The sequence below is a fragment of the Equus quagga genome, chromosome 1, assembly GCF_021613505.1.
Source record: "Equus quagga isolate Etosha38 chromosome 1, UCLA_HA_Equagga_1.0, whole genome shotgun sequence".
Taxonomy (NCBI): domain Eukaryota; kingdom Metazoa; phylum Chordata; class Mammalia; order Perissodactyla; family Equidae; genus Equus; species Equus quagga.
In genome coordinates, this window is record NC_060267.1 from 95781955 (window position 1) to 95799762 (window position 17808).

General features: G+C 45.8%; 1 protein-coding gene across 4 annotated transcripts in view; it reads left to right on the forward strand.

The window, feature by feature from the left end:
* The window catches only part of CAMSAP1 (calmodulin regulated spectrin associated protein 1), a 66306-nt gene that overhangs the window by 27474 nt on the left and 21024 nt on the right, over window positions 1-17808 (forward strand). For 2 of the 4 annotated variants that reach the window (XM_046662019.1, XM_046662028.1), the window contains exons 2-6: window positions 817-1079; window positions 2187-2348; window positions 10015-10095; window positions 11023-11055; window positions 13883-14024. In XM_046662019.1, the coding sequence (XP_046517975.1) occupies window positions 817-1079; window positions 2187-2348; window positions 10015-10095; window positions 11023-11055; window positions 13883-14024 (681 nt within the window). The remainder of the gene's footprint in view (window positions 1-816; window positions 1080-2186; window positions 2349-10014; window positions 10096-11022; window positions 11056-13882; window positions 14025-17808) is intronic. The other 2 variants (XM_046662038.1, XM_046662046.1) reach the window with 1 other exon arrangement.

Consider the following 17808-nt stretch of genomic DNA (forward strand, 5'->3'; position numbering starts at 1 on the left):
ATGTGGCTGGTGTGTTGGTGCAGGAGGCAGTATAGATGCTGTGGATTGGACCGTGTCCACAGTTGGTTCCTGCCTCTTGTGACCTTGGGCACATTGCTTACTCTCTCTGTGCCTCAGTTTCCTCATTTGTAACGTAGGGACAGTCTTGATTTGATAGAATTGTGGTGTGCTTAAGTAACATGGCTCAAGTGGAGTTTAATGCCACCTGGTCCAAAGATAGTAAAGGCTTGTTGCCGCTGTTCTGTTGTCATGGTCACAGCGGCAGCAGGCCTGGCACTCTGTTCTGTAAAGACCATGGTGTTTGGCCTGCTTGTTGTCTCCAATTTGACGTCAGAAAGAGGACGTGCTTGGCTCCCTCCCCAGGGGTGATGCTGAGTATACCACACAATGTCCCCGCAGTGTGACTAGGTCCTTGTTCTGTGTGCCACATGCTGTTCCCACAGTGTGACCAGGTCCCTGTTCTGTGTGCCACACGCTGTCCTGTGGTGGATCAGGCGCTGTGCAGTCCTAGCCTGACTGCGTCTTGGTTTCATTCAGCCCCACCAACCCCCTCAGGGCTCCTGCCCCTGCTTCTCAGTGTCCTACGTCAGGAGAGTTGCTCCATGAGGTGGTGAGGTTACTAAGTGATGTGCATTGCCGTGTCCCCATGGGGGATGAGGAGTGAGTTTCCCATTGCCAGTGGAGGAGATGATGGGATTATGGACTAGCTGGGGTCTTGTATATTGTGAGGCGCCCGTCGTAATTAATGGCACCTTGTCCTCTGGGAGCATTTTGCAGTGGGTGTCGTGCTCACATGGTAATCTTTCCTTGGCTCAGATAACATCCCTGAGGACCTCAGGGACCCCTTTTACATCGACCAGTATGAGCAGGAGCACATCAAGCCGCCTGTCATCAAGCTCCTGCTGTCCAGCGAGTTGTACTGCCGTGTCTGCAGCCTCATCCTGAAAGGTGACCAGGTGGCCGCCTTACAGGGACATCAGTCTGTCATCCAGGCCCTGTCCCGGAAAGGGATTTACGTGATGGAGAGCGATGACACCCCCGTGATGGACCCTGACCTCAGCCGCGCACCCATAAAGATGGTGAGTGGCCTGTACCCCCCCCCCCCCACCTCCAGTGTGTCGGGTGCATTTGCCAGGGATACCGTTTGTCTCATACCCACTGGCAGGAGCCTCTGGTGCAATGGGCACTCATGGGCGCCCCAGCCTGTCATGTCGCCAGCTGTCCATGTGTAGCTCGGCTGCATGGATGAGGCAAAGTTGGCCCTGAAACTTCAGGCACAAGATGGTGTAAGCACGAGTGTCCACAAGCTGGCCGAGGTTTGAGTGTGTGCGGTGGTGTCTTGAGTGATATATTTCTCTAAGTGCGAGTGATTGTTTTCGAAAACAGGGAAAAAACAGCTTCCTCTCAGTTCTTTTTCTCCTGTGCGTGCCGTGTGAGAGAGGAGGCTGAGTCGAGGCACGTTAATAAGAACATCTGGAGGCAGGCTTTTCTGCAGGTGTGACATGTAATCGTTGAGCCCATTTTATTAGATTGTTTCATGTATATCTTGTATTTTCGTGCCAAAATGAAGAAATAAATATGCCTTTTTCTCCCTTAAGCATCCCCCTCCCCATCTTTCTCTGAAAGCCATACCACTGACGTGACTTTTCCAGGCCGCTCCAGGTCTAAGCCAGTTCTGGTGCCTCCTACATTGCTTCTGTGTAGGCTGTTCACTGGCGTTTATGCTCTGTGGTTTTTCACTCTTGGACTTTGTGGATGACGTGTTGTGGCTCAAGAGAATGTTACTCAGGTTCTGGGAAGGAACGGGGTAAGGCACGGCATGAGTTTAGTGTGCAGAGCTCCTGACTGGTACCCAGGGCCTGTTGAGGGTCCTGTGGCCTCAGGCACGTCTGTCTGCCCTCCCGTACCTTTTCCCTCAGCTGCAAAGGAAAGATACGCCCACCCCGTCCGGGCTCTCCCAGGGTTGTCAGGGAGATGAGGAAGGAGGCATCAAGCCCTCCACACTACAGGGGGCCGCGCTGGCTCACCCCGAGGAGGGGCAACGTGTGGATAAAGATCGTAAAATCTCCTTACACAGACAGGAGAAAAACAATGGAACCTCAGAGTTTGGAGTCTGAGTAGGGTCTCCGCATTGAACCTGGTAGGAGAGGCAGGTTTGGGCAATTAACTGCTGCCTCTGCTCCCAGAGTGCCCATATGGCGATGGTGGACGCCCTCATGATGGCCTACACCGTGGAGATGATCAGCATCGAGAAGGTCGTGGCCAGCGTCAAGCGCTTCTCGACATTCAGTGCCTCGAAGGAGCTTCCGTATGACCTCGAGGATGCCATGGTGTTCTGGGTCAACAAGGTGAGTGCTGCAGCCGTGCCCAGAGCGAGAATGTGACTCTGTGGGTCATCCCCTCATCGGGCAGTGTGGACAGGCCGGGGTGCTCCTTGGGTGGCTGGTCCTCTTCCCCCTGAGAGCGGCACTCCCCTTGTGGGTCCTGCTGACACCAGACCCTAGCAGGTAAATGTGCTGTGACCGGAAATGTGTCTGCTGTGGTTCAAACAAAAGAAGCAAGCAGGTGTCCCTCCTGAAGGGGACGAGGAAGGAGCAGAGCAGGGGCTGATGAGTTTGTAGTTGAAAATACGGGCATGTTTATGGTTTAATTAGTAAATTCTTTTTATTTTTATCTTAAGTACCTATATGCATTGGAGTTCTCAGTTTTAAACGGCATTTTGAGCATTAAGAATGGTATCTTCCTAAATGCTGCTTTCTCCCTTTGCTTTCGAAAGCTTACAGTGTCATCTTTTGTACAGTGTGTATAGAGAATGTTTATTTTAGCAGCATGTGATTATTTATAGGGTTACCTTACTTTAGCCTTTTGGGTATTTAGCCTCCTTATTTGCAAAGAGGCGTTCAGTGGGGACACTTTGCTAACAAAACAAAGGACATAGAAGATTAAGCAGCTCCTTGTAAAGTGTACAAGAATTTTTAAATTATTTCATTATACCATTTGCACGTGTATTCTTTATAATGTAAGGGCTTTATAAGAGGTGAAATAAAAATCCAGTGGCCATGGGATTTGTTGAAGAACGTGGCAAAGCCAGGCCAGAGTCTGTGTGGGTTCCCTGTGTGCTGGCCTCCTGCATCACTGTGACAGGCGAGCTTTCTGTCAGGTGTGCATTGTGGCTCCTAAGACAACTGCCCTGCTCTGTCCTTGGTTTCCTACCCAGGTGTGGGTTTGGGGAGTCAGGTGGATGGGCAGACCGCCTTACATCTCTGATCCCGTGGGGAGGTAGAGGGCTTTTCTAGGACTCAGTGGAACCTCTGGGTCCTGGTGTGGGCTCAGTGCCCCTCAGGTCACATCTTGGTGGTGGGTATCACATCTGACTCTTCCCCCAGCTTAGAATAATACTGTGCATGTGGGAGGTGCTCCGCAAGAATTTGCTTAAAATGTAGTGTTTAGGTGCATGTTTCACTAGGAGACTGAACCTTTGGGTGATATTTCTTTAATCCTAGCATGAGCTTCCTATGACCAGAAGTTCAAGTTTCAACTTTTTTCTTTAACAACTTTTATTAATTTTTCTCCTTATAAAAGAAATGACATGTTTATTATAAAAAATTTAGAGAACCTGGGTGAGCAGACAGAACAAGATATAAATACTCCTTAAGCTTACCACCTGTAGATGTGGTGTTCTGATGCATTCTCCTAGCTCTCATTTGTTCAGTGTAACATATCGACTTGAAAGCGCATTGGGTCTTCCCAGATGCGGGAGCGGCGGCCGAGGTTTGTGTTTGGCAGGATGTGGTGAGCAGGCCGCTGCCTGCTGCGGTCTCAGTGCGTGAGAGGCTGAGCTGTCCTCACGCTCCGTGCAGGGGTCTCCGTGTATGGTCACAATTATTTCCCTTCCACTTACTCCTGGTGGACAGTGGTTGTGCCTTAGCCGAGGTTCCTTTTTAAAGGCTTTGGATTGGTTTTTGCCAAATTTCTGACCATAAAGATTGTACCATTTTTTTTCATACTCTTAGTCCATGTGTCTTTTTTCCATGTCTTGTCATATATTGGATATTATTAAAAAATACTTGCCAATTCAAAAGGTGAAAAATAGTCTCGTCTTTTACTTGTATTTCTTCATTCACTGGCAAACTTAAAAAATAGAGTATATGTTTGGCTATTTGTCTGTCTTTTTGGTAGATTACTTTGTTTATCTTTGGCCGTATTTCTTGTGGGAGGGTACGTTCCTTTTTTCCCCACCTCATCAGTTTTCTCATACATATATTTAGGGTGTTAGCCATTTGCCTTCTGTTTTAAATGCCTTCCCAGGTTACCGGCGCCTCTGTTTCCCTGTGGACTTGGCTCCCATGTAGAAGGTGGCCTTCGTACAGACCAGCAGCGTCACTGTGGTGCTCTGGCATGTGAATTCTGGTAGTTCCCTCCATGTTTTCAAGAAACGCACTCTGTCTCTGACTTGGGGTCTGTCCTGGCTCCAGAAGATGTTGCCTTCTGACTTACTCTTATTACAGATGTTGATCATGGCTCACGTGACCCTCCCCTCTGGTCCACGTCTTTCTGCATGGTCACGTGGACTGCTTTGACCAGGTCAGTGGTCAGACTTGACGTTACCACGCGCCCCTTGTCTTGAGCCGTGCTTTGTTTTTCCTGGAGTTAATGCTTCAGTTTCTCATGACCTTTTTTCCCCTTACCCAGTATTTACATTTTTATTCAATGTTTTCCATGTTTTGCAATTTTCTCAGCATTTCCATGTGAATTTAAGTTTCTGGCACTTAATGGAGTTTCCCTCGTGTGAACCGTCTGATGTGGGTGAGCTGTGAGCTCCGGCCGGGGGCTCTCGCTCCGCTGCTTTCCGGTAGGTTCTCTCCAGCGCTGGTGCTCAGTTTTGGTAACTCGTGACTCTAAGGAATTTGTCAGTTTTCCTTAAATTGTTGACTTGATTGGCATAAAGTTCGTAGTGTTTCTTTGTCACCCTTTAGCGTGTGCTCTGTGGCGCTGTCCCTGCTTGTCCCTGCTCTGGGCGACTGCGTGTTTGCTCCTTCCCTTGGCTCATCTGGCGCATCGACTTTATTAAGCTCCTAAAAGACTTGCTTTTTTTCTGTTGCTTTCTGTTTAATTTCTCCTCTTGCCTTATTATTTTTTCTTTCTACTTGTTTTGAGTTTAATTTGCTCTCCTTTTAGTTAAGGTAGAGGATTAGTTCCTTTCCACCCGTCTTCGTTTGGAATATGAACGTTTAAGGCTGCGTCTTCCTGAGTAGGGCCTTAGCTGCGCCTTACACATCTGAAGTGTCGTGGCTTCCATCATCCTCTTCAAGATTGCCAGCTTCACGTGTAGACTGTTGTTTAATCAGGGAGTCATCTACAAGTTTGTAGTTTAGTTTCCAAATTTGTAAGGGGGAGTGGCTTTAAATATCTTTTAGTGCTTTGGTTTCTGATTTTGTTGTGGTCGGAGAACATACTTTGTGTGATTTCAGTCCTAAATTTATTGACTTGTCTTCTGGTCCAGCGCATGGTCTTGCAGCATGTTTCTTGTGCACTTGAAAAGAATATTTGTCCTGGCGTTGAGTAGAGTGCTCTTTGTCACTTCAGATTGGTGGTTGGTGGTGTTTGCATCTTCTGGAGTCTTCTTGCCCTGTCAGTCACTTACTCTAAGAGGAGAGTTGACATCTCCAGCTGTAATATTGTCTGTTTTTCCTTTTGGTTGTCTCAGTTTTTGCTTTATGTCTTTCCACACTGTTACTACATTTATACACCTGTGGGATTTTTTTTTTTTTTTGCTGAGGAAGACTCACCCTGAACTAACGTCTGTTGCCAATCTTCCTCTTTTTGCTCGAGGAAGATTGGCCCTGAGCTAACATCTGTGCCAGTCCTCCTCTATTTTTTATGTGGGTTGCCATCACAGCATGGCTGCTGATGAGTGGGAACTGAACCTGGGCCACTGAAGTGGAGCACACCGAACTTAACCACTAGGCCACGGGGCCGGCCCACACTTGTAGAATTTTTATATCTTCTTGATGAATTAACCCTTTTGTCATCATGAAATGTCTGTCTTTATCACAAGTGATAATCTTTGTCCTGAAGTCTACTTCATTTAATACTAATATGGCTGCTCCAGCTTTCTTATAACTAGTGTGTGCATGGTGTGTCTCTTCCCTTCCTTTTATTTTTAACCTCTTGTCTTTCTATTTTAAGTGAGTTTCGTATGGATACTGTAAGTTGGTCTTGCTTTTTTATTCAGTCTGACAGTCTGTGCCTTATCATTGGAATGTTTACAGCAGTTACATTTAATGTGATTATGGAGGTGTCTGGGTTTTACCATCTTGTCTGCTTTCTCTCTATCTCAGTTTTTCTTTGTCTTTCTTCTCTTCTGACTTATTTTGGATTGAGTACTTTTTAGTGCCCAATTTTATCTTATTTAGTGTCTTATTTTATTTCGTGTCATTTTCTCTCCAGTATTTTTTAGGCTACTTTAAGGTTTACAATATACATCTTCAGGTTATCACATTCCACCTCCAAGCAGAGTGACACCGTTTCATGGATTGTGTCGGAAATGTCCTTTCCCCTTCTGACCTTTGTGCTACTCTTGTCATTTATTTCATCATAACCTCCGAAACGTGATTTTTGCTTTCAATAGTCAGTTCCCTTTAAAGGAATTAAAAACAGAGAATAATATTTACCCACGTATTTTCCATTTGTGTTGTTCTTCCTTTGTACAGATATAGTTCTCAAACTCTTTGGTTTCAGGACCCTTTCACACTCTTAAAAATTACTGTGGACCCCAAGAATTAAAAAAAAAATTATCACTATGTACCATATTAGAAATTAAAAGCAAGAAAATTTAAAAATATTTATTAATTCACTTAAAAATAACAGCTCATTTCATGTTAATATGAACAATGTACTTTTTATGAAAAATAACTTTTCAAAAATAAATGGTGATATTTTACAATTTTGTCAGCTTCTTTAATATCTGGCTTACTAGAAAACAGCTGGATTCTCTTCCCTGCTTTTGCATCTTATCTGTTATAATGTGTTATATTTATTGAAGTATATGAAGGAAATCTGGCTCCACATGGTATATGGTTGGGAGAGGGGAGAGTATTTCATAATCTTTGCAGAAAATTATCCACGTCTTATTTTGATTCTACACTGAAGCTTGATAAGTGGTAGTTTCTCAAAGGTTAATTGCAGTGTGGAATTTGAAACCATTATCAATTAAATTTTTTTAAAAAAATTGTGATACAGTTGACATGCTGAAAACTCCCTATTTAATTTAATTAAATTAATTTATTTTTTGCTGAGGAAGATTTGCCCTGAGCTAACATCCGTGCCAGTCTTCCTCTACTTCACATGTGGGACGCTGCCACAGCATGGCTGACAAGTGGTGTAGGTCCATGCCCAGGATCCAAAGCCACAAACCCAGGCCGGCGAAGTGGAGTGTGCCAAAGTTAACCACTAGGCCATGGGGCCAGCCCCCACTCACTATTTTAAAGTGTGCAGTTTAGTGGTTTTTAATATATTCAGAAGGTCGTACAGCTCCCACCACTAATTCCAAACGTTTTCTCGCACCCTGAAAGAGACTCTGTGCCCGTCAGTTCTCGCTCTCCACCCCTTCCAGCCCCTGCTGGTCACTCATCTGCTTTCTGTCTCTGTGGATTCTTCTCTTCTGGACACTTCGTATGCCTGGAGTCATACAGCAGGTGGCCTTGAGCGTCTGCCTTCTTTCAGCTCAGCACAACTCTCAGCCATCTTGTAGCGTTGATCAGCACCTCATTCCTGTTTATGACTGAGTAATACTTGTTATGTCACGTTTTGTTTGTCTGTTCCTCAGCTGAGGGACATTTGCGGTGTTTCTGCTTTTTGGCTGTTGCGAATGGTGCTGATGTGAACACTTGTTACAAGTGTTTGTGAGGATGCGTTTTTGTTTCTCCTGGCTGTGTCTCTCGGGGTGGAACTGATGGGTCGTATGGGGCTCTTTGTTTAACTTTCTGAAGCAGTGGCGAACTGTTGTCCACAGCGACCGCACCATTTTACGTTTCCACCAGCAGTAGCTGAAGTTTCCACTTTCCACATCCTTGCTAACACTTGTTTTTCTGATTTTTCAGTTCTAGCCGTTCTGTAGGATGTGAAGTGGCGTCTCATTGTGGTTTAGATTCACATTTCCCTGATGGCTAATGACGGAGACCTCTTTTCATGTGCTTATTGGCTATTTGTACATCTCTTTTGGAGAAACGTCTCTTCAAATCCTTTGCCCATTTTGAAATGGATTATTTGTCCTTTTATTGTTCTAAGAATTCTTTTATCTAGTATTCTTGATGCTAGGTCAGTGAACTTTTTGTACTCTGTTATATTAAAGTCATTGTATCTTCTTTGCGTCCTTCCTGGCTCTTTTGCTGGCCTGTAATTCTGTGACATCACACATTGGTCATTTGGAAAAGTGTTCCACTGAGTTGCATAGATTTTCCCAGTGTTGTCACATTTCATGATACAGTATCAAAAATTACATTCATTAATGTCACCACCAGTCTAATCAGAAAATCTTTTCCTGGGGCTGGCCCAGTGGCCCAGTGATTAAGTTTGCACGTTCCGATTCTTGGCAGCCCGGGGTTCGCCGGTTCAGATCCTGGGTGTGGACACGGCACCGCTTGGCAAGCCATGCTGTGGTAGGCATCCCATGTATAAAGTAGAGGAAGATGGGCATGGATGTTAGCTCAGGGCCAGTCGTCCTCAGCAAAATGAGGAGGATTGGCAGTAGTTAGCTCAGGGCTAATCTTCCTCAAAAAAAAAAAAGAAAGAAAATCTTTTCCATATTTGAAAGCTGTCTAGCTTATGGCAGAAACATATTTTCTAAAATTTTTTTTTATTTCCAGTATCTTATTCTGAAAAATTTTAAACATGCAGTTAAGTTGAAACAATTTGGAGGCCGGCTCTGTGGCCGAGTGGTTAAGTTCGTGCAATCCGCTGCGGCAGCCCAGGGTTCAGATCCTGGGCGCGGACATGGCACTGCTTGTCAGGCCACGTTGAGGCGGCGTCCCACATCCCACAACTAGAAGGACCTGCAACTAAGATATACAACTATGTACCGGGGGGGGGGGGGGTTGGGGAGAAAAGCAGAAAAAAAAAAAAAAAAAGAAGATTGGCAACAGTTGTTAGCCTAGGTGCCAATCTTTAAAAAAAAAAAAGAAATAAAGAACACTCATGTCCCCGCCCCCTAGATTTTACAATGTTTTACATTTTACATTAGATTTTATATTTTACAGTACTTGCTTTATTGCTTATCCATCCATTCTAATTCATTTAAGTTTTTCTATATTGATTTTTCTTTTAAAAAATAATCTTTCTACTTCCTTGATTTGATTTGCTTGAGTTCACTTAGCTATATTCTTGTTTAGTAATAAAATCTGCCTTTTCCTCTGATTATAGCTTCGACCACATCCTTTTAACCATTGATGAATATTTTTCTTCATGGTATTTTATAATTGCAATTTTGGTTTTATCTTTGAGTTAATAATTCCAGGAGAGAATGCTTTAATTTCCAAGAAGTTGTGTTAGTTATCTAAGCGCTGTGCAGTTAAAGCTTTGGGATTAAAGTTACCAAGTGTTATTTTTGTGTGCTCGGGGGCCTGGGTGAGCCGCCCCTTAGGCTCTGCAGGGGGCATCTCAGCCAGACTGTTCATCAGCAGTGTTTGTTGATGCTGACGGAGCACGTGTGCTGCTTGTGCACCGTAGACGTCCAGTGATGGGGCTTGTTGATCCTGTCGTGAGCTGGAAGCATTGCGCGAGCGTTTGGAGGCACAGAGTATTTCCTGGAGTAGCAGGCTGACCTTGTCCACGTTGAGTCACAGACCACGTGGGGTCCGTATATTTCTGCATGTGTGTAATTGGCCTAAAGAACACCTGTGTCTAAGAGTCCAGAGTTAAAACAAGGGAAGTGGGGTCTCTGGGTGGCAAAGTAAAGATATGGCTACCAGTGTCGGAAAGCAATTGCCTTTTTAATGCGTTTTTCTTCTACTTTAGGTAAATCTTAAAATGAGAGAGATAACAGAGAAGGAAGTGAAGTTAAAGCAGCAGCTGTTGGAGAGCCCGGCCCGTCAGAAGGTAACGGGCTAGTTTAACCGCTCTGCTGTGCACGGAGTTCTGTGCCCCTGGTCTTAGAGAATCACATCATAGTACTCCTTGCTTAGTCTTTATTTTTACTCACTAAGAAAGGAGTGGGTCTCCTCGATCCCCTGGCAGCTGGCTCCCCTTTTCCCCCTGGCCCGGAGTAGTCTTGTGTTTAGCTTGAGAGGGTGAGGGAGATGTTGGGAGGTATTGGGAAGCTCAAAAGTAAGGGGTGACAGGGCTACCCAGGAGTTACTTCCAGAAGTCAGCAAATGCGGAGTGAATTGCCTACTGCCAAGGGTCCCCTTGACAATCCCTTACACTGGGGTCTATGCAACTGGTTGTAGATCTCTCAAACCCAGTGTGGAATTCAGGTGGATAAATATTACTTGTCTAATGAAATGATGCAGACGGTGCCTTAGGCATTCCGGTCATTTCTGTCCTTTTCTTCCCCTGACGTTATTTCATTTTTTGCCGAGCACGTGTGACTGCGTCCCTTGAACGCGTGCACGACGTGGCCCAGCCGTGTCTGCCATCGCTCGGCGTCTGCTCGCTCCTGGACTCTGGGGATGCTGTGGGCACCACACACTGGGCCTGCTTGTTAGCCTCCTTGTTCCTCCGAGGGGCACAGATGAGGCACTGAGTCTTGGTTGGCCTCTGTCCTTTTCGATGCCCAGCCTCTACCAAGTTTCCGGAGTGTTCTTTGCTCCTGCAGAGGCCAGTGTTGTAGAGGTGCCTGTGACCTTCCACTTGAGTCATCTGAGAATACAGAATGTCCAGGCCACGTGCGCTGGACAGATCTTCCTTCTCAGAGACGTCCCGCCTCTCTTGTAAATGCTGTGTGAACGTGGTGTCACGTCCCTCCACACATGGACCTTCCCTGCTGACGCTCCTCTCCTGCCTTCCTTCCCTTGCTCCGGGCAGTCTCCCTCCAAGTGGTACTGGAAGTTAGTGCCTGTAAGTGAGCTCCGTGCGCCGCTGCCATCAACAGCCATCCTGTTGCAATCACTTGCTTCCATTGAAAGTCGCTTGCACCCGAACCTGTTTCTTTTTTCAAATGTCCTCCTCGGTATTGTTATGACACTTTGTCCAGTACGAGCGATAACCTGATTCTGGGCTGAGTAGGCTCCATAATGTGGCACTTGGGAGTTCTAAGGTGCGTTTCATAGATAACACACAGAGTTTGGTTTTGCCCAATTTCCTAGGTAATTTTAAAGATAGAGTTTTGTGTTTCTTCCTATGGAACTTAGTTATTTCTTTACGTGATGAAAGGAAAAGTAAACGATAGGATCTATTCTCTTTTCTAATGGAAGTCAGAAGGAATGATAAATAATTAATTTCCCAAGTTATTCTTTATATTTTGTTCTTTCTGATCCTGCCTTCCCTAATGGAGGTATTAATAGGACACGTCTTAGTAACTGGAGCGTGGACCGTCTGATGAGGAAGACGGTGCACCCTGTGAAAGGGTGCTCGTGGGCTACGGAGAAGGACTCGCTCCCCAAGGACCTTTAAATAAAATGTTGTGTGAATCTTCCCATAAAAAGAAAGTCAGAAAGTAGTCAGTCCAGCTGTGCTCCACGTGGTGCCCGTTCTGCATAGGAACGAGTTTGTTACACTGTTCCTGTGGGAAAATACCTGGCGCTCCAAGTGGTACATTTTAAAATGAAGTTTTAGAACACAAATCTTTTTGCTTACTCCTTTGATGGCCTGTTTCCTTTAGTTTAATTGTTTGGGCCAGATTATCTTTGGAATTCTGTGATGTAGGAGACACCAGCGGGAGAAGCTGGTGAGTGAGATCCGTGTGAGCAGTGATGTTGTCTGCCTTCCGGCTGATGGAGAATTTGCTTCTCTGAAGTAGAGTAATAACAAAGAAAAGGAAAACATCTTTATGAATATTTACATATTTTTTAGCTTCTTGAATCCTGAAAGCCAAACAGCAAATATTAAAACAATTAGGTGATGTAGTGAGGATAGAGTCAGAAATTCAGCTGTGCTACAGGAAGTGAGGTTTCAGATGAGAGTTTTATAGGAACTGGAACTGTGACCAAGAGCAGTGACCCCTCAGGAGTCCTTTAGTTCATGACGGCGCTGCCTGCAGTGTCCAGCAGACAGGCTGGGGAGCGTAAGTGTGGCTGGGGCTGGTCAGATTGGCAGGTCCAGAGGTTTCACCGTAACACTCCAGCCTGGAGGGTTGACAGACCTGACTTGAAGGTGATTCTAAAAGCTCCCTGGACCCTGTAGTTGAGTGTTTTGCCTGATTTTAAACGCATACCATCCATCTTCAGTCGAGGAAACATTTGCTTTACTGCATGCTGTGGTCGGTCACTTGTGTGTGCTGTCTGTCTGTGTGGAAGCCTGGCCTGGCGCATGCCCTCGTGCTCTGCATGCTGGAGCCCGTGGACCTGGCCCCCGGCGCAGTGTGGGCATGTTACATGTTGTAGCCAAGGCTGTGAGCCCTGAGAAACAAGTTAAAGTCTATGTCGAAACAGATTTTAGTGACGTGAAATAAGCCTTATTCCTAATTTTAAAAGAATGTATTAGAAATGTTTTATACTAAGTATCATTATTGAGGGGCTGGCCTGGTAGCCTAGTGGTTAAATTTGCGTGTTCTGCTTTGCGGCCATGGGTTTGCCGGTTTGGATCCTGGGTGTGGACCTCCACACCGCTCATCAGGCCATGCTGTGGCAGTGTCCCACATTTACATAGAGGAAGATTGGCATAGATGTTCGCTCAGGGCCAATCTTCCTCACACACACACACACAAATATATATATATATATATATATAAAATCAAATATGAGTATTGATTATTCTATTCTCTATGCTTACTAAGATTACGACTTTAAATTCCAGATTGCTGAGAGAGAGTTTTTCTTTAGGTTGAACTCTCAGAAATCCATAGTTGTTGGTACAGACTGTGGTTCTCTTCCTCTAGTTTGGGTTTTGTACCTTCCTCCTCTCAAGAAAACGTGGCTTGCAGGAAATGCCATATTTTAAAGCCATATTGTGACTATGAACACAGAAAGAACGAGCGTCCAGTAGGGCGTTTGGGACAGGCACCTGTGCTGACCCACCTCAGGCATCAGTGGCGGCCTGTGTGCTTGGACGCTGACCTCAGTTATGGGCGTGGTGCTGAGGGGCTCGGGGCAGCTCACATGCATGCACATGGTTTCCCCAAAGGCAGGAGTCTGGAGACCTTGAGAAGATACTTGTTTATAGAGCACCTGGCCTGCATTCAGTTTCCTGACACTTTGTTGCGCTTACTAGAGGGGCTGGTTGATGTATTGTACGAAATTTTGTCTAGCCTGGTTTCTGAAATTTCTCAAACTATATATTAACACTCTTTTGTATTTTTCTCAATAGCTGAGGGTAATGCCAATAATACTGAGAAAAGTAGCAGTAACTTGGATCTTCCATGTGTTAGGATGTTCACCTTTTAACTTGTTTCTCATTCTTTACCGTATACCAGCTTTTGGTAGTGTAGGCGTGCCTTCTGCTCTCTTTTCTGTGTGTGTCACGGCACTTTAGAGTGAGGGGCCCTGTGTCGTTAGCAGCTGATTGCTGTCACCCAGTGTAGCCGTGAAGCCCAGTTCCCTGGATCGTGACATACATGTTCCAGGCAAAGAATGTAATCCAGGCGTTTTGAGCTTTTTCCGTACAATTGCTGCTACTCCACACAGTGTCCACGGGCGTTATGTTAGCTCTCGATTTAACCATCTGCCTGTGATGCAGGCCCTAGTGAAGGCACGTCACGTATTGAGCATTTTCCTTTCATCGCCTGCAGGTGCGCTATCGCCGAGAGCACCTGTCTGCGAGGCAGCCGCCCTGCTTCCCGTTGCTGGAGGACCTGATGAGAGACAGCAGCGATGGGGCCGCTCTCCTGGCCGTGGTCCACTTCTACTGCCCAGAGCAGATGAAGCTGGATGGTGAGTGGAGAAGGCTCCCCTTGAACAGACCTAACGCCTTAAAAAGATGTTATAATACACTGACCCAAACATTTAAAAAACCAGAAGGTAACACGCTGAGTCCTTAATACCCACTGGCATGCTGGCATATAGATGAAAAGATTTGAGGATGATGTCCTTACACTTAACCTGTGTTTTATCTGAGGAAGAAATTGTATTTTGAAAGTATTTGGGTGTGTTAAATATTTGTGACTTTACTCAAGTCCCAGAATAGTTAGGATCTTTTCAGTCCCGTTACACTTGTTTTACATCTAGAACTTAGTTTGGGGATAGGAAAAGGAGTGAAGAATACAGTCTGTATACAAACCATTTATGAACGATTCCTGCGTGCTTGGTACTGGTGGCGTTACGATGCCAGTGCATCTTTCTGAGGCGCTCACAGGCTGGTGGTGGGGAGAGAGAGATGCGAATGACTCTGTGAACAGCATGACAGTGGGTGTCTACACAGGGGGCCGTGGGAACTGGAATTCTGATTTAGGCTTGGCTGAGCACCCTCTTTCTGAGGGAAGGGGGTACAAGGGCTAGAGAATGCCCGGAATGCTGCCCCACACGGGAAGTATTTGTGTTAGACTCCGGCGCTAGAGATTGAGCTGACGTTGGTCCTGTTCCTGCTCCAGGTACAAAAATGCTGGATCTTGTAGTTTTTCTAGATAAAATCGTTTTTAAAATGCACAGCTGAACTTGAAAGGAAGGGGAGTCTCGGGGTCTAGGAGAGGGCCTCTGTCTTTGAGTGAAAACCTGTGAGCTGACGGGCCTCCCGGGCCTCATGCTCACTTGGCCTTGGGGCTCTGTGGTTGGAGCTGGCACCAGGACCCTGGGAAGGAGGAGAAAATCTCCACCTCCTGTCCAGGAAAAAACCAGGAGGCTGGTCAGATGCCTGTGGTGGGGGAGGGGCAGGGGCCTCTCCTGATGGGAGAGAGGTTGAAATGAATGCTGCCTGCTGTATGCCACTGGGAGGTTCGTGTGGAGTAGAGTCCAGGACTCCTGAAGTTCGCGGGCCCTGGCAGGAGTTAAAGCAGAGTTTTGCTGTGTAGGAGTGATTGCACGTGCCAGGGCCCACTGGACACCGCAGAGAACAATCACCCTACGGCCGGAACATGGGCCTTGTGGGAAAACAGAACCACACAAGGAGAGAGGCCTCACCAGAGCTGCAGATATGACGTATTTGGCACCAAGACGTCGGTGAAAAAGAACATCTGAACAAGAACACAGTGTTTAAAATGATTAAGACGTAAGAGAAGAACTAGAAAACAAAAGAAGGACAAGGACAGGAGTGGTACCTCTGTCTTGGAGTTACAGGTGTGTTTCCTGTGTCCTGGCGTTAGAGGAGTGGGACCTGTTTGCTGGAGTTTTTCCTTTATCCTCAGCACCTTTTTTGCGTTTTCTTCTCTTTTCATGTCTTTCATCCTCTGCATTCGGGATATTTTCTGAAGTCTACCTTCTGGTTCACTGGTTCACTTAGTTCTTGCTTCAGTTGTATCCAGCCTGCTTCCAGCATGTCCACTGGGATCTAAAGACAAAAAGAATTAGTCAGGCTGGGAGTCAGTGTTGGTGCTGGAATGACCCACAGTTGAAGTTCATTCCATCTAATAGCAGAATATCAATATGGATATTTTAAAAGCTGACAGAATTACAGGGAGAAATGAACAGAGCCACACTCCTCACTTACACTGTGGAAAGTGATTGAAGAAGCAGATAAGAAGAGTGAGGCCACGGAAGATCTGAACCCAGAATTAACAAGCTTGGTCCTGGGCACCAGCCATTATGGAATATGCTCTTTCAAAATAAGCAAGCATGGAAATATTTACAAAAATGGACTTGTTAAGGCCACAGAGGAAACCAACAGATTGCAAAGAATTGATACTTTTCCCATGGTGCAGTAAAATGAGAAATCAGTAACAAAAACATGCAGCCCCTTTCTCTAAACCTCTGAAGTCTTTAATGCTTAGAAACCAAAGAAGACACTTTTCAATATTTCATGGGTCAAAGTAGAAACCATAGTGGAATTTTCTAGTCTGAGCTGCACGTGGACAGGGATTTCCTGTCTGTCTTGTTCACTGACAGATCCCAGCCCTCTGCAAAGGTGTCTTGGACGAGCTGGTGTTCAGTAGATACTTGTTGAATAAGTGAGTGAATGACATACGTGCCAGAACTTGTGAACGCAGCTCAGAGTGGCCAGTAAAGGGCCGTTTGTAGCCTCAGTGCATATTCTGGAAAAGAAGGAATTTTTAAAATTAGTGAACTAGGTTGATCTCAGTGCATTATAAGAGAACTTAGAAGTAAACCCAAAGAATCGAAGGAAAGGGAACGAAGAGTAGCTTCCTGTTTCCTTCTCTAAAATCACTCCGATACAAGGAGAAGAAGGGACTGAATTGCACATTCCACCTGGGAGGAAACTGGGAGACCTCTGGACCCTGAATGACAAGCCGCCTAATCAAGGAGTGGTAAAAGGAGGGCAAGTCAGAGCAGCAAGCCGGCTCCTCCCGTGGAATCTCAGCAAGGCACCGAACGGACGTGCCAGGACGGCAGGGACAGCGAGGACTTGGTGGGGGTTCTTTGAAAGTCACTTGGAAGAGCAGCAAGAGCCCATGTCCCCTTCTCCTCTGTCAGGTAGTGATGGCGTCCTCCCCACACCCTCGGGAGATGGGGGCTCACTCTCGTGGCAAACGGAGCCTGAACAGGATGCTCTGTGGGGAACCCGGTGCTTTGTGAGGTGGCCCACAGCTCACAGGGAGAGGGAGGGCTGGGTCCAGAGTATGGGGATGCAAGGCCACCTATTGGGGAGATATGGTGAGATCTCATTCCACGTGAGACAGAAGCCCCTCTCCTTGGGTGAAAGACCTAACCTGAAAGCAAAATTTAAAATTTTGCTTCTGAAAATTTCTGAAAAGAAAATATTTTTTTCTCATTTTTTAATTTGAAACCTTTGAAAACTAATCACATGAAACTACAAAATTAGTAAATGTCTTGAAATCTGTATATAAAACATAAGTTGACTCTCATTTCAAACTCTCATTTATTAGTGTACCACTCAATCTTAAAAAAAAGGAAGGGCAGCTTCTAAGATAATCTTAAACCATTCTTTGAAAAAGGAAACTGTTCCTTTTAAGTTTGCACTCAGCCCATACTCCAGTTTCAAAACACATCATTTAACTTGTTTGCTCATGGACATTTCCAAGACGAGACTTTGTTTCACTCCCGTAGCTTCCGGTTGTCAGGAAACCCATGTGTTCCTTTATGGAAGGAGTTTGGTCCTTTCCTGCCAGTGTTCTTGATCCTCCTTTTTGCTTCTGGGGGCGTGTCCTCTGGTTCACTGTCGTCTTCATCATAAAAAGCTGCTGCTCCCGAAAGGGTTTTTGGAGCAAGATTTGGAAGTTTCTTCAGGCTCACTTGATCCAAGTTTGGTGGATACAGCTGAGGCTCTCTTTGTCGTTTCACTAAGCCTGTGGCAAATCCAAAACGGAGGGCTCTGCAGGCTTTGTTGGGTGGTCTGCAGCCACTTCTTCAGCTGGCCGCTTCTGGGCCGCGACTGGAGCTCACCTCTCCTGGCGCTGGCACTCCAGCTCGAGGCGGCCCCAGGCCTCTCTGCTCCCTCCTCCCGTCTGCCAGTTCCCTGTGTTTATGGCTTTGGTGTTGGGATGCATTACTTAAGTTATAAAAAACCACAATTAATAGGAAAGATTCGCATATTTAACCATAATAAAATTCAATATGGTGACAAAGGAATGTCATAAACAAAATTATG